The sequence below is a fragment of the Diadema setosum genome, chromosome 14 (genome assembly GCF_964275005.1).
Source record: "Diadema setosum chromosome 14, eeDiaSeto1, whole genome shotgun sequence".
NCBI lineage: Eukaryota > Metazoa > Echinodermata > Echinoidea > Diadematoida > Diadematidae > Diadema > Diadema setosum.
In genome coordinates, this window is record NC_092698.1 from 35,314,429 (window position 1) to 35,332,155 (window position 17,727).

General features: G+C 40.5%; 1 protein-coding gene across 1 annotated transcript; it reads right to left on the minus strand.

Annotated features, from left to right (window-relative positions):
• Window positions 1-13,327: 13,327 nt before the first annotated feature.
• LOC140238316 (probable serine/threonine-protein kinase kinX) lies at window positions 13,328-17,102 on the minus strand. Its single transcript, XM_072318251.1, has 4 exons — window positions 16,950-17,102; window positions 16,208-16,263; window positions 15,729-15,839; window positions 13,328-15,297 (listed from the first exon to the last, which is right to left on the minus strand). Exons 1-4 carry the CDS (start codon window positions 17,100-17,102, stop codon window positions 14,328-14,330), a joined length of 1,290 nt encoding a protein of 429 aa, XP_072174352.1. The 3' UTR covers window positions 13,328-14,327.
• Window positions 17,103-17,727: the final 625 nt, after the last annotated feature.

Consider the following 17,727-nt stretch of genomic DNA (forward strand, 5'->3'; position numbering starts at 1 on the left):
ACGTTCAAATCTGTAATAATATTGCCGACTTTGGACAGATATCGATTTTTACAAACAGCTCTTGATAGTGAGCGTTTTCTTTTGATGCGAGTGCTTGTTTCATTTGGTTTTGTTTCTGCCCTTTTAGGGGTTGTGAAGTAATAAAACGTTGAAACGTGAAGCAATCCATAGCCCACGAAATCTACTTGGGTAAACACGTCATGAATATGGGATGGCCCGAACATTAACTGATGTGCATCACGTGTTATGAAAAATGATATCATGCGCACGCAGGAAACTCGATACGATTTATATCATTGAAAATGTGCCGCGGTGTGCCAACGAACATAAGTCGGCAACTTCCTGTGTATGAAACAAACTATTTTGTAGCCAAAATCAGAGTGAAATTTGATCTGATACTCTCGTTTTCATTCAACTCATGACAATTCAGATACATCGTGAGCAAACAGCGCGCCATGCAGCATTTCATTTCTCGTGCAAGAACTGTCAAGAAACTGTATATACATTAAGACATGAACGCTTCTAAATACACCACATTTGAAGAAAGAGTCACATCCCCACACAATGTCAGCAGTCGTGTTTTATACATGAACACACAATACCATTCATACACACACACACACACACGCACACACACACATGCAAACACACAGTACCGAAGAAGGCGATTTATATTATCATGCTATGAGTTATTTTTACTTTACTAAATACATTATGGTACTTTGTCTGAGTATTCATCTTTCTTTCCTTTTTTTTTTTCAGCAAGGGTATATATCAGCTGAAAACTATATCAGCCCTGATTGGTATATGCTGGTGAATGTGTGCACAACGTGTCTTCAGTATATTCAGTTTAATGTACCAGCATAATTGCCAACGGACTGAATTTTCAACAATATAATTAAACATTTTTCTATGACCTGTATGAGTCATGAAAACTTATAATCATTTCTGGTATTTATCACATAGCTCACAAATTTCCAGCATCATCTCGCTATCGAATTTTCAGTGCTCGCTGCACACTTCGTGTTTGATCGCAAGGAAAAACTCTGAAGAAACAAATAAAGGATGTGGTGCAAAGTATCAATTTATTTTGATCACGTGACAAGCCAGCCACCCATCCCTCCCCCCCCCCAAAAAAAATGAAAATATGGACACATGCACGCTTTACACAATGGAAGAAATGTAACATGAGTGTTGCTCCCTTCAAGTATTGATTGTTCAAACACACACACACACACAGTTTTTTTCTTTTTTTTCATATCAAAGCATTTTCAAAGTCCAAATGCAGCAAAAATGGCATTTTGATTGATGAGAGGAACCAATGAGATTTTATAAATAGGCCGGTTTACTATCGTATTCACAGCTATGGATATTTCTCTCTCTATAGGAACTATGAGCTCTTTAATCCACTTGTATTATGTTCAGTTCATGCTAATACTTGGTGTCCATGCATATGGTGTATGCATATTACGTTGTTACGTCAGGACTCCCTCCGGAATGCTTTCTGGTTCCTAATCCTTGAATTCATGGTAAATCAATGTATTTTTTTTTCATAATTTGGTCGAAAAACGATTTTCCTTATAACCCATAAAGAGATTCTTTTGTTTTGCAATTCATGCACATAACGTGAACTATGTAATCGCGCTTAGCTTGTAATAACATGGCTGGCTGTTCACAGTAAGTACTCTCTAGGCCTACTGGTTATTTATTCATTGCATGACGATCAAGTCCCCCATCCTTCATGTCCTTATAAAGACCCCAAACGAGCTGATACTAATCTGGTCAACTGTATGTTCTGAGGAAGTCATGGATGGATACCTTGCATTCGAATTCCAGAAGCGTATCACCATAATAGCCAAACAACACGTAAACATAAAATATGTTTTGGTCATTCGTTGTGTGTGTTGGAGTATACTTTGGCTCAACGTTATGTACATGACATTTATAGGCATTGGTCAAATGCGAGTAGGCGATTGGATGGTGATCTCGTGATAGTGGACAATGTGTATGTTTTCCCGTGAGGCAGAACGGTCTCGGATGTTCTCCCCTGGGAGGACATTTTCGTGTTAACAAAGGAAAAAAATCATATCAAAATGATGGAACGATAATGACGACAATAATGCATGGGTTTTCTTCATCCAGGACAGCCTCTTCACTGTTGCCACTGTTCTTCCAGAGGGTCCCGCCATTATTATTACCCTAGCGTCGGCAGGTCCCCAGTTATACACCTGGCGAGAGAGGGACATAGTGGGCATAAACACCTTGTCCAAGGACGTAGGCACTTAACTATGTCACAGTACCTTCACATATCATTGGTATAGTCAATCGTATAATTTCTTATAATCGACACGCTATCAAAATCTGAGCGACAGCCAGTTTGCGCCGCCTAGCTGTCTCGCGCACGTGCATTTTTTTTTTTGCCTTATAGCGTCGTCTTAGCTTTCGCGTCGCAGATTTAAAGCTCGTTATATTGTGAGAAGCGCGTAATAAAGTTTCGTGCACACTGAGCGAATGAGGCACAAAATCAGTGCTGCGTGTGGACCTGACAGTTACAATGCTCCCGCCAACAGATATCACGGAGATTGAACATTAACAGTTAATGAGATTTCTTTACGGGAATAAGTGCACATAGACTTTTAACGTCATGATTTCAAATGTTATTTTGAAAAGGTAGTCATCAAACCCTACGGATGTAACATTTCGTGTGCTCCTTACCCACCCCCTTCCATTTCATATAGACCTACAAGATTATGATATAATTTCTTTCTAGCCCACCGTATGATATTTTGCTCAGTGGGCCTTCCGGAGGGTGTCGAGTAGAAAGTGCGCGGCCGTCACTAAAAGCCCCCGGATGTTATTTGATTGTATGCATATCGCATTCGGCGCACGAGAGAGTACCCCGAAACGACTGATGCCTGTTTAGCCCCAGGTCTCCGCATAATATTCAGACCGGTCAACCTCCATGGATTGGCGCAGTGAAAGTATACAGACATGGGAGAAGATGAATAATGGATATATTGTGGACACCTCTGGTGAAAAAGACTTGGACAATCACCAGATCAATGATTTCATAGCCTTGTGGACTTTAGCTCACCCCCTTCTCTGTCTCAATACGCATAACGCATGCACACATAATTATGATAAACAACACACTGTTTCATAACTCTCACTGCTACGATGATCGTTAACTTACTAGTACATGAACCATGTATTGGGTGACTTGACCGTACGATAGTTATCAACTGTATCACAAAATACACAAGGTTGAAAATTGAATGAAGCAATGAGGCACTGTGAGCTCCTTCTCTGTGGTCTATTGAATAAACGTTTTACGTTTCCTTTGTGTCAAGATTTCTAAATTCGGCACATCAAGTCAGGGAGGTGGAAGAGGATATCTCTTCCACCTCCCTGATCAAACTATCTATCCCTTGAATCCGTGGTCTTTTCACTCTGAAAATGGCATGCTTGTGAAGGCTCTGTAATTGAGTACTCTACACTGGTACGACGTAATGGGAGATAGAGCGTGTTTTTTAACGTGTACAGCTGAAAGGCCAGTAGTGGTGAAATACTGGTTTGCACAAACTTTGCAAAGAGATAGATGGAAGTTTGGAATTTGGCAATATACACTGAAATCGAACACATTTTCGTAATTTTTTATTCTTTATTCAAATTTCGTTCAGTGCCACAAAATTCCCATTCACAAAAACAAACAAAACATTGCACAAAGATAAGCAACAATGTACACAAATATTGTACAGAGATATCTCAATCTTATCATTATGACATTATGATAATACTCGTTCTGATGGACACACACCCACACACACACACACACACACACACACACACTCACTCACTCACACATTATTCTAGACATATGGGCACTTCTGCAATTCCTATAATTATGTCCTTTTATAATGTCTATCTGCGTCTGTGTTTGTGATGCCACCGCGAAATCTAATGAATTATTTTCTTTGTGTTGTTTGAAGGTTTGCATGGTGAAGTAAATGAGGGAGAAAGGTTTGCGGTGACACCATGTGTATGTAGTCCTTAACCGGATCGTTTGCTTGGCAGGAGGAGCCTAGAAACAGGAGAAATGAAGAGGGAAGCGACATGTGGTGGTTGTAAGGAGGGCAAAAAGTGAAGAGTGGGAGACAGTATAATGGACATCTTACTTGATTCTCACACTATTTCTCCTTACCACTTTCTCTGTTCCTTTCTCTACCGTCTCAACTAGTGCAACTTCAACTTCTAGCCCATTACTGTCCTCCACTCTTCACTTTTTGCCCTCCTTACAACCCCCATATGTCGCTTCCCTCTTCATTTCTCCTCTTTCTAGGCTCTTCTGCCAAACAACGATCCGGTAAGGACTACAATGGTGTCACCGCAAATCTTTCTCCCTTATTTTCTTTGTATTCTAAATTTATTTCTGACATAATCATACAGCGTGCCATGAATATCCCCAATTCAGTGTGTATGTTCAAACATCCATTCAACTTATTTACATGTTTGAATCGATACCTAAAGAAAGCCAAGTTCAAACAAGTTTGATGTATTATGGTTCATAATTGTTTGGAAAGGCTATTCAAAGCGTAATCAGTGAATAGCCATGAAAATCCGTCACTACCGCTGTGAAGACGTTGTGTCAAAAGTTTTGAATAAAATACATGGTAATAATCGGATAATTGTGTTTTCATATCTATATTCGTCAACAGGATCGTCGAAATGACGTCGTTATCAGTCAATCCACAAAGTCCTGTAATCTTATCGTTAATTCACCGTATCGACTTCTTTTATGACTTGGTAGCAATAGCACTACACTCGAGGGATGCTGCATCTCGTTATTACAGTCTAATAAGCCATTACCATGAGAGGATATCGAAAATTTCAGAACCAACATGGTTTCATATTTCAGAAGCTCAGGCAGTATTGCTTAATTTCTTCGTCAGATTTGGCCTTGCCTAATTCTTCAGTTTTGTTGTTATAGTTTTAATGCTCAGACTTGGTCCTTTTTGTAGGCCAATGTACCAAGCGTCACAAGGCTAGACGTAATATAGATATAGGGAAACGCCTGTTCTGTTCTTGTCGTGGCGCCTTTTTACGCTAGAACGGACCTGATGGCTCCATCGGTTGTGAAAGAAGCGAAGCGCCCCTGTCTGCTGGGCCATCATCACGAGAATACCAAGCTCGATTTCAAAATTTCTTTGAGGTCGATTGCGATAAATGACATTGACCCGCGAGATCAAAGGGAGATGCACTGGACAGGAAATATCGTGGAATGACCACGGTCAATTATTCAAGAACCGTCACTCGCTCCAGCCATGCATCACAGGTCCAATGTGACACACGGTGGATTTCATACACGCACATGGTGATCTCCAGTCGGTAACGACGCAGATATTTGGACTGATATGAATAGACACATTGTCCATCTTGCGTGGTCGAGCTTTCGGCTCTTCATTAGCGCGCACCACGCGTAGATAATTTTGAGGCTCCATCGGTTATTACGCATGGTTTTGGAAAATGAACTTCTAAGTGATGCACCAGATGCCGAGGTTTTCGCCCGAATTCGGAATGTCACTACCAATGATTTTAAAATGATCTATGAGGCCATGGACTGAAAACTACATCATCATCTCGTCAAATAAGAAGAGCTGGGTCTCCTAATGTGGTGATTCGCCTGTCCATCGATCATTTCATCTATGAAGTTCCCCTTTATATGCTCTGTTTAGTTTTTATGAAACCTTCGATGCTTCAACTGAATGTTATCAGCTAGAATGTCGTGGTCTGGATTATGTTCCGAAAAGCTTCGCCTTTAAACGTTTATGCGGAAAAAGACAATATCTGCTCATTCCATCAAAGGAGAGAATTAGGATATTGCAGGAAGAACTCCAAATCACTCTGTAAAATCATTTTGCCTCTATAAATACCTATGTCTTAAATGAAGAGAGTCCGTATAAACCTGGGCCCGTTTTATCAAAAGATATAATCGATTTTAAATTTCCTTAACACACGGGCTGCCATAGACTTATGATTGAAATCAACTATATTATCAATATTATAACTCTTCATAAAACAGGGCCTTGGATTGACTTTGTTTTAACAACTTTGTGTATGGGACTTGAGTGTGTGTGCTCGCGTATGTTATGTGTGTGTGTGCGTGTGTGTTTGTTTGTTTGTTTGTGTGTATGTGTGTGTAAATTCTAGCTTTCATGGGTGTTAGCGACTCTTGTATGTTCCTGCAGGAAACGAAAGATGCATTCTGTCTTCTGTCTTGAAGGACCAAAACGACACCATTCCCATGATCCTCCTCTATCAAGATAGTTCTCATTCAGCTTTAATACTCCTCTCATTTCACCCTTTCCGTCTGTCTCTCTTCTTAAAGTGACTTTGATGCAATATTGGAGTTTTGCCTGAGCAACCGCAGACAAGGATAGTCAGTGTAATATGTGTGAATGCTTGTTGCAATATGCAGTCCCCTCCCCTCCCCCAGCACACGCGCACAAAAAACAAAAACAACAAATACCATGCACACACTACGAACAAACACAAATAAAAGGACAGAAAGGTCTCGTCACCCCTTTACGTTTCTCTACGTCACAATCATCACTGGACCGATGCATAAGTTTCGCTGTGACGTAATCGTCTCGAGTCGTAGAACGTCACATTGTTGCACCGTTACAGATAATCGAGTACATACAATGTAATTAGTGTGAAAGCAATCGCAATTAGGCAATGTAATACTGTAATGAACGAGTTTTGCCACTATCAAAGGTGACTCAACATAAACATTCAAGATAGCGATTTTGCAGTCACCAACGAAAGGATGTACGCTGCTGCGCAAAATGTTTCACAAAATAAAATGCACACAAATTTGTGATCTCTTGAGCTGTTCGCGTGATTGTATTCGCTGGAGGTTGCATAAACGAGACGACAATGACCACTAAGTGTAGTTTATAACTTGCGCATTGACTTAAGTGGTATCAGCTACCCAGACAAACGCCTGTCCCATATCTGCAGTCTGGACGTGCCAGGTAATGTGTCAACTGTGTGAGCTTGATTTAAACAGGGAGGTGGAAGAGAGACCACCTCCCTGATTTGAAGTCGGTCGGGATGACAGCGGTGAGGAGTAAACCTGCCAGGGTTACCACCGTCTGTCTCCTCAGATATGGCGCCATCGGCTGAGGCTCGACCTTGAACCAAAACCACTTTACCTGACCCCTTGCGGCCCCTCTCCCGAATCCTATAACCAGATATCTTTATTCGTCTCAAAGCAGCCATGAATATTCCGCGCTATTCATGGGTGGAAAATCAAATCCTTTTAGAGGGCCCTTTACCTGCGTCACAATTCAGTTTGACAAGGTTGGCAGGGAACTACCGAGTAAGACAAAAAGAATTGATGGCCTGCACTGCCAAGATCTGCAAAATGTATGAGGAGCTGCGTTGAGAGCTGGTACATAATTCGCCATCTCCACACCTTGGGCTAAGTAATACTATGACAAGAGTCATATCTTCATATTCATAAATAAATGAAATGAAAAAGAGATGAAATACCTTCCGAAAGGCTGAAATGACTTGCCAAAGATGGCTGACGTTAACAAATTGGAGATCGAACTTTTCGCTACCTTTGACAAACTAGCTACAGTCAGCAAACGGAGCTCTTTTGTCTGTGTAAGAAGCAAGCATAATTTAATGACTGTTATTCTGCTTCTACCACTCCTGCTGCTGCCGTTCATTTACTTGTGTTTCGCTGCTCTTATTTTTACTAAGACAAAGATCACCGCAATCTCTGTCGCTATCGCTCATCGTTTGCTTCAACAAGTGTTGAAATGCCGTCACACCAACTCTTCCAACAGCCCACTTAATTTACTTCATCTCCTTCTTCATCACACGTGATTACGTGTTTCCAGCCATGGCAACACTTTTGGCTACTTTCTCAACAAGGTCTATCATTATCCCATCCTATTTTTGTTATTATCAAGATGTTCCATTTGTTATTCTATCGTTTCTCTTCTTAAAAAAAAAAAAAATCTGACGATTTTCTGGTATCATAGTTAGAATTAAAGTAAGGAATTGAGGAAAGTGCGTTCGCACTTGCGCGTGCCTATCCTTGGACACCGTAGACCCAGCGTCATAGGACAGCCAAGTCAAGGCATCAGCATTCTTTCCACACTATGCTTATTATTCGGAACTATCAGTCTTCAATATTACGAACGACAGCCGACTTCCCTTTCGCGCCATTTCCACGCATAATCTCGCCCAAGGCATCGCGAAACGTGTTGGAAACTAGAATACAAATTATGAGTCGGTGACGGAGAGAAAAGAAAGGCAAGAGTCCGCTACGCTGACTAACATGGAGCTTTAATGGAATCGCTGTCAACAGTGATGTCGTCTTGAAAATTCATTTATTAGAGAGCTCAATGACAAAACGGGGCCACTATTTCCAAAGCGCGTGTTTACAGTACATTGCTACTGCTGGTGGCCTCAGCAAATTCATGATAACTGGACTATTACCAGCTTCCACTTAGCCCCTCTCTCGGTTAAATCAGAGTAGTGATTGTCGAGAAGGGTTAGCGTCATTTATGCGCCACGTCAGCATCAGGCGTAGATAGCAAAGGTCCCCTCCTAATGTTCTTTTTCCGCACGATGTTACGTAATGCAGTGATCTCTCATTCATCCCTACAGAGATCAGAAAAATTGGTAGGTGTGAAAACGAGAAGACATAGCGACTGCCGAGGTTGACGCTTTAATATCTTTATCAGCATTTTCCTTGTATCTACATATTCATCTATCTATCTATCTATCTCTTCCCATAATATATGATATCCACATAATATAAGCATGAAAAGATTATATATATATATATATATATATATATATATATATATATATATATATATATATATATTTGTTTGTATGTGTGTGTGTGTGTGTGTGTGTGTGTACAGAGATAAATATAGCCTAGCACAGAAAAGAGACAACAGTTTTTGGAGTTTTATTTCAATTCGTTTGGATAACCTTGTGGAATCACTTCATATTTGGTTATCATTACCTTGGGTCACAGCAGCTGAATGCTTTTCATCCCTCAATAATCGGATTTCGCTCTCCAATAATCCAATTCGAATTCACGTCTTTCTCGCGCGGAGTGAATATCCCACTGGCCTGCGCCTGACAAGCTGCGAGGAAGCATTCCTAGGGGCTAATTGAACACTCTAATCCGCCGGCATGGTGCCCTTTTGCTGACTGTGCTCTTGTCAGAGAATTGTGTCTCGTGACAAAAACAAAAAACTCGACTGGGGGAGGGGTGGGGGGGGGGGGGGGAAGGGGAGGGATGACCAAATATAATACTATTGGGTACCACAGATGAATATAGAGAGAAGATTAAAAGATATTGATTTCCAGAAGAGATACACTGCCAGACAGAAGACAAAACGGGGGAGGAAATGACGTAAATGTTGAAAAGGTTACTTTCTAGGCCCCGAACAAAATGAGAGGGCGGAGAAACTGGTGAGGTGAGAGAATTGTAAGCTAGAGAGTGTGAGAAGGCAATGATTAACGAAGGATAAATTGATAAGCCATCGCCACAAGGAGGAGGGAATCGAGTCAACGAATTTGAGGCAAGAAAACTTAATTCTGCCATTGCTACAATTAATTCCCACTCACATGGAGGTAAAATAAACACAGACACAGACACACGAATATATATATATATATATATATATATATATATATATATATATATATATATATATATATATATATACATATATATATATATATATACATATACACATATATACATATATTGAAGAGTTTGTTCGCAAAAACCGATAAGTCCATTTTTGAAGATTTTGAAGTACGGTCTCTGTCATAAAGTACAAAATGATGCCTTTTAAATGATATATTGGTCACTACATATAAAGGTACATTTTTAAAGTTATAGTCAAAAGAAGCAAAAATTTTCTTATTATTCTCTTTGTTTTTCTTGACCTTTAATCGCAAATATCTCCATTTGGCAAATATGGACTTATCGGTTTTTGCAAACAAACTCTCTCTCTCTATATATATATATGTATATATATATATATACATATACATGTGTGTGTGTGTGTGTTTGTCCATAGGTTTATGTGTTTATGTGAGTGAGATATCAATCACATGAAATCTTTTTTATTTCTTTCATACAAATCTTCAATATATTTTCCGTGGTAAAATCATGGTGGAAGCATTAACGGAGGGATATAAAAGAGAGAAAAAAATTATTGCTTAAAAAAGGTGAAAAGCAAACAACTGATGGATAACTATGTTTGTACAGACACTCCATGTTGTCGCCGAAGTTTGAAATGAAAAACTAACACAACCTTAAAATGCAGACTTCGACCCCCAAGTCTTGTAGAGAATCTCAAAGAGCTGCTGCCCGAAGTCTGGCGACAGGCCGAAACGAGGCGTGTGTGTCGACAAACGATAGCACTATTTACCGGAGTGTCAGGACAATAAGCACAGTGATGTATCTCTTGAATAATACGGAAGTCAAACGCGATGAAACAACGTCGAATGTGCTAAACTAACCCACCACCTGTGTATTTCAAAGGGTAATCCTATGTAAAGAAGATCGGGTGAAGGGTATGTAGAAAGTAATGTGAGCGTAGGGACACACGTTGCTGAGCAGACGAGACTATAAAAAAAGGGATGTCCACCTATTTTGTGGTGGATATTGGATGGTCGCAGATCACAAACGAGCAGAGCCTTCTGAGCGTAAGGGGTTGTGACATTAAACCAGGTAGTGTGCGTGTTAGTGGTTGAGCATTTATATTTGGGTGTGTGTATGCGTGTGTATGCATGCAGGGCTCGACATGATTTATATCGGGCCACCAAATTTCCAAAAAGATTATCTTCTGACGGCCTGATGGGTCAGTAAAGGTTCATTCAAAATGGTTTGTCATGTTTCATCTCATTTCGGACCATTACACTTCTTTTTCGGGCCACCGTAAAATTTCATATTTAGAGATTTAAGTGGCCCGTATCTAGAGATTTTAGTGGTCCGAACGGGCCACGGGACAAAAATACTAGTATCGAGCCTGGATATAATGTGTGTGTTTTGGGTTGTATGAATTTATGTTTGTGCTGGACAGAGAGGGAGAGAGTCCTTTTGCGAAAATACATGTAGATTGAAAACTATCAATTTTACATGTCTAAAACATATCAGCACTATACTGAACCTATATTATGTAAACGTAGTGGTCTTTTATGTCGAGAATGTCTATTTTACCTTTCAGAAACGAGAGAGCCAAATTTATGATTGGAACATTGGAAAATGACGATTGTCAACTGTGAGTTCTTTCCTTACATTGCATTCATTATTACTATTACTTATTTCTATAGTTTTCTCATGGAAAAAAAAATGTATTGTACAACACGTGTCTCAAAGTCTGAACATAATGTTGAGAGAGAGAGAGAGAGAGAGAGAGAGAGAGAGAGAGAGAGAGAGAGGATATTCAGGGATGCAAGGTCAAATTGGTGTGTAATCTGCAGTGAACTTCAAAAAGCTGGTAAACTTTGGACAAGTACATTGTGATAACAATACGCGCATCCTAGCGTGTGGGACCATTCAAGGTTTGACAATGGTGGAATTTTGCGTTTGTAATATAACTGTTTCTTGGGCGTGGGTCTGGAATTCCATTTGCTCACGCACTGCTTACATTGGTATTCATTGCATAAAGCATATCCCTTTTATACAATCACTCTGTATCCGCTCGCTTTATTTACTCAACATTCCGCACTCTATTTTCTCGAAGCCGCACCCCTTGCGTGACGGTGTGCCGGTTTGACATGACGTGTAAGCCTCGTGTGCAGGTTGACTAAATTGTACTGCACTGCCGCCAGCTCCTATCAAATGCTCATGACGGTACTTGTTTGATTTCCAACACAGGTGAATTGTCACTTACCTTGATTACTCTCAGATTATTTTGGAGAGAACCTCGTGGCTAGCTAGTGCTGCAACTACCCTTTGCATCATGTTATCGTTAGTGTGTTATCAAGGACAATTCTTTAAGCGCATAAAGCGTCTGCAACGTGATTCAGTATAATGTGTCTTATTCTATACCTCCGTGCGGACCGTGTCTTAACACGGGGGATCACAAACCAGTGCAATTTCTTATAGCGTGGGTTATAATCTGCTGACGACGGATGACTTTATATTTTGTAGGGTTAGGTAGTATCTATTGCCCAATTTTTCAGAGGAATATTGTGCAGAAGCTGGAGTACAACAGCGACAATGATTTGCATGCCATTTTGTTCCTTGGCTCCATCCTACTTTTATGACTCATTGAGATTGTACTCTCTAATGGAGAGTGCACAATGCAGACAACTATGTGCACGAGTGGGCAATGCATTTACTCAGAGGCAACTTTACGGCAAAATGCATAAATCCGTAGTCAGACATAAAAAAAAACACGGTGCTCTTATAAAAATTCAATCACAGTAGTTGATAGCGCTCACATAAAGCCATACGTCCTATCTCATATTCAAGTGGGTATGCATAGCTTTATTTGAGTTAAGTTGATGATTATAGAGTGGTTGGTTGTGAAGGGTATATTAAGTTTTTAATAACTATGCAAGGGACATGCTGAAGAGATCTCGCGTCGTCATGTTTATTTTAACTTGTCATACATGGCTTGTCATATACGTGATACGCAAGACATAAACTTTGCTGATACAATATTCCTGATTACGTCCATGCGCTCTATGGATTTAGATAAAGCTCATGTAATCTGCCACAAAATGTGTATAAAAATGAATAATGTAATTCTAAACCCGTTGACAACATCGCCCGCAATGCACAAAATCCTCTATGATTAACCATAATCTGGCCACTAAAGCTGCCTGCAAATGTGTTAAGTGCACGCGAAGTGCAGTGTGATAACACTTTCAACAGAACGATTACTTGTGTATATAATTTCAAAGAGAAACGATAAATAGAACAAACCGCAAGATGGCGCTTTTGAAAAATGGATAGAGAGGTGCATTGATGAGAGTTCTCGAGTGTCTACTGACATGAACACAAAATATGGACTATTACTTAGGAAAGGGTTTTAGTAGGAGCGTATTTGTGTTCGTGCTAATCTACTGTTACTATACGTGTTGCAATGTACATGACTTTGTGAATGAAAACAAACAGCAAAATTACGGACATGTATATACCTCTGTAAAGACCATTTTTTTATAGTAACACACAAATTCACACATTTGCACACATACACACAAAAGGAACACCATAGAAAGCATAAAAAGTAAGAGTATTATTCATACAAATTTATTTAGGGGTACATTCTATATAATATTTCCATGAAAATAGATAACACTAGGATCTGGTATTGACTTATACACTTCAAGAAAGTGACCACCATTATTGAAGCACGGTTTTTGCGCCATCATCTTTCCACGAGTAAATTATCTTTTGTCTCAATTTTAATGACCCGTCCAACGTCCTGATGCAAGTCGACTTGAATCGTTACGTGCGTCAGGACCTCTGACCACGAGACCTACCGAATCCCTTCCCGCCTGCAACCAAGATTTCTCACTCGAAACACGGATTCTTACGGTAGAGGAATCGGCAGGTCAGTTTCCCATTACAGAGGTGGTCAGAGCACTCCTCTCTGAAAGAAAGCTAGCCTTAATTTTGAAGGAATCTCTGAACCATTCAATTATTTCCTCGCCAACTCCATCAGTAAACGAATAGAGCCATTAAAGTATTTACATGGAACAGTTTCGTATTCCAGAAGTGGTACATGTAAAATACAGTGAATACTTTGTGTCACTGCATTGCCGCAAAATCACGACATCATGAGTAAAATGCAAAAAAAAAAAAAAAAAAAAGTACACTCGGCTGGGCCCTTGTCTGCCGACATTATTTCTTTGGAAGACATTTTTCTCTGTATCTTTTTAAATAATCTTGCGTTCTTGTCGTGAGCAGAAGTCACGCTTCAATGCTCACAGTCAGAACCTCTGACCACGTGACCCCAACTCCCTTCCCGCTTGGATTTTTTTTTCTTTTTCAATGTGAATTTTAAGAAGTTCGCAATTTTGGATGCCTGACTCTGTTCTTTTTTTTTTCCATTTAAAGATTCAAAATTATGGAAACAAAATCTGCAAGATAACCTAATGTAAGAAAACATTGACATGCTTTGGCGTGTCACAATTTTTGATCGAGTGACTTACACGTTTCCTTGCTCTTTGAAGTCTTGCATTATGTGAATTTAACTAATTTTCTCATAGAAAGAACCTCGGAAATCATTGACACGGATTATACTAGTCTTGTTCTCTTAGAATTAGACTTGAGTGCGAATTTTTTGTTTCGCCTTTTTTATGGCCTTGTCGATCTGCTTCAATGAGGGTCGGAGATATGGCTTTGATGACGTCATTTCCGCTGCCAGATCCAGCAGAACTTTGTTGCGGACAACACCAGCGATCTGACCCAGTAGCTTGCCGAGGGAGAAGATGTCAGCAAGGATAGTGGTGGGCTCCAAGTCCAAAATGTGCTCCGGTGCCAGATGCTGATAGACGGCGCCCTTCCTGTAAGCCTCCTGCTCTTCTTTGGGCAAGCTGCGGTGTCTGAGCGGCAGAATGGTGGTGGAGACTCGGCCCAAGTCGATGATGACTCCCCGCCAGCGAGCCTCGTCTTGGTCCCACTGCAGGAGAATGTTATTGGATTTCAGGTCATTGTGAAGCAGTCCCTTCTCATGCAGGGCTTTAACCCCATTGGTGATGTCTGAGACGATGTCAAACCAAGCATCAGGTGAGAGCGAAGGCGTTTTAAGTCTGACGGCATGACTGAGGGAATGAACCTCTGCAGTGGACTTATCGCCCAGGAACTCGATGACGAGTGACGGAGAGCCGCAGACATCAACGATGCCGTGTAGCTTTGGGAAGGAGGGATGACCATCGAAGAAAAGATGAACTCGAGCCTCCATGATTGTGCGGGCGTGGTTCATCTTTCTCCGCGCTTGTATTTTCTCGTCATCCTCGTCATCGTCCTTCCTGTCGACAGGTTTGCAGTGCGGTACCTTGACCGCCACTGCAGCTCCTCGATAGCGCTTGAGGAAGACCTTCCCAAACGAGCCCTGTCCAAGGAGAAGCCCGCCCTCATTGTTGGCTGGCTTTCCAATCCAGGGTGAGAGTTCATCAGAGTGGATGGTAGTGATGTCTTCAAGAGAGCTAAGTTTTTCCACCACAGCCCTGTCGACGTAACTCATGTCAGTGTAGAGGGAACCTCGCTGTGCCAGGATGTTCTTGTGGAAACTGCAGGAACAGAAACAGAATTGATGTCTTCATAAGATGACGACATCCTTCTCTACAATTCAAAATATCAGCAAGGATAGTATAAAAGACAACTAAACAAAGACACTTGCTAATCAGTTAGTGAATAGCTAATTTCTTATTCAAAACTAGTTGTTCGTTGCTCTCCATGGTTGAAGTTTTACAGTCGTCATATCTTCATAATGCTGACATTGCCTGGAATCTCTTCATGCTTTCTATCTGCAATGAGCATTCGACCGCCCTACCGGTCAATACAGGGATACTGGTAGTGAAGTCGTCTCCGTGAAATCAAGACTCGTTTGATTAGTTCTGTCTTCAATTTCGTAAAACAGAAGATCGCAAAGCGATGCACAGTGTGACGAGAAATGACAGGGGTCACAGGTTATGGGATGAAGCAACTGGAGTCTACTCACACAGTCAGGTGGTAGCGCAGTGTTTTTATCATCACTTCCTGTCGATAGTTTATGAACCTCAGAGAGCTGATCAGGTCCTTCACAAAGTTCGTCCCCAGCTCTTCATAGTCTCTGCAGGGATAGATGACAAAAAGATCAAATACCCTGATTTCTCTACTTTAAACATTTTTCCAAGTTGAAGAAATAATGCTCTTCCACGGATCATAATTATGATCAGATATTCTAAATAACATTACTCATTGTGTAAACATGATACTCTCCTTGTATTATATCAGAACTAAAATGGCACCGTCACTTTACTAAAATTTAGTACATAAATACACATACAAAATAAATTCAACTATTTACTCGTATATCTTAATCGCCAGTGACTCTCGAACCAAACCACACCAATAAGAATTCGGTGACATCGAATCAAATCGGAACATTTTTTTTTCATCATCAGCAGTAATCAGTCAAAGAGTGATCCTCTTCCTTACCCGTCGTAGCTTTTGATATAATCTGACCCGTCGATGCCAGGAGCACAAATCTTCATCTTGATATAAAGAGAAAGTGAAGAAAGAGAGGATAGTAGGTTTGAATTTTGTCAGATAACATCGACTGCAGCCAAACACAGCATGCTAAGCTTATTATGACAATGATGTAAATAGATGCAGTGATCATGTGATGTAGTGGTCTCATTAGAAGTGAGGCGATGATTGACATATTTCATCAGTAATGACGTCTTTCCATGCTCCACGTGTTTAAGGTTCAAGTGTTCATTCACTCAGGAGTCATGGTCATTCACAATGACCCAATCTATAGCAGAAGGAACATCATTGTCGATTTCACAGATATAGAGGGCTCTAATAATCAACACCTTCTTTTGAGTAGGCTACTGCGTCTCTTCAAACCAATGGCTATCTTTAATTTGATGCCAGTGAATAAACGAGCATACATTACAAAGTGCAGATTGACTACAGTACAGGAGGGAAAGTGTGTTATTTCGTGCGGAAAGGTACGCTATTACCATTACTGTATTATCATTAGGTATATACCCCAGGGAATATGACTCGGTTATAACATTGAAACGGACTGTCACTTTGCAGTTGAACTTTACAGAACAAATTATATCATCAGTTGTTCTTGATACTCAACAAAGATTTCGCATGATGACAAAAGCATGGACATGATACGGACTAACGAATCAAAACATGAGGCAGGAAATTAAGGAAGGCTAACCATATCTGTCTCAGCCCTCTTTAAGTCGTCCATCTCACTCTGGAGTAGGGTGTGGCGCTGCTTCATTTCTCCAAACTCCCGCCACAAGCCTCCGGGGGTAACCTCCTCACCCTCTACCGACACCAGGCCGAACTGGACCGCGGCCTCCGTCATTGAGGCTTTCATGTGCTGCAACGGAAGACACGATCATGGTGTTTACGATACGGCAAGTTTCTCCGCTACCATTATAATGCCTTTTCATTATTTGTATGACTCTAATCGTGTACATGCAGGTGAGTACAAATTTTATTTGATTCTTATCTTTACCTCGGTAAGCATTATCAAGAACTTCAAAGTTAAACTCTACGTTAAGTCTAAACTTCAAGAAGAAGAAGAAGAAAACAAAAGATTGACTGCCATGATTTTATGTTATGGGACAATGTGGAAATTAATCATTTGCGTGTATCTCTCGTCGCTTTTGAATGACTTTGGCTACGTATAAGCGCACCTCACACTTGAGTTTATTATCACATGTCGGGTGGAGATTATCCAGAATTTCTTTTCAGAGTGTGTCATTGTAAAATGTAATTTTCGCAAAATGGCTCGCTGCTACTCAAGAACGAAGATGATAAAAGTCATGATAAAAACACATCCAGAAGATACTGCAGAATGCTAGACTTCATGACAAAACCTTGAAGAGAGACTTTATGAGACTATATGCATACCAACTGAAATAACATTTCATGAGGCTCTCCGCCTATAAACACAGACAACCTTGTGCCTATCAAGCAGCGCGCGT

Coding starts and splice junctions, on each gene's coding strand:
- LOC140238316 (XM_072318251.1), bottom strand. CDS start 17,102: ATGACGGAGGCCGCGGTCCAGTTCGGCCTGGTGTCGGTAGAGGGTGAG. Junction 16,264..16,949: donor AGAGGGCTGAGACAGATATG/GTTAGCCTTCCT, acceptor CTTTATATCAAG/ATGAAGATTTGTGCTCCTGG. Junction 15,840..16,207: donor TATATCAAAAGCTACGACGG/GTAAGGAAGAGG, acceptor CTATCCCTGCAG/AGACTATGAAGAGCTGGGGA.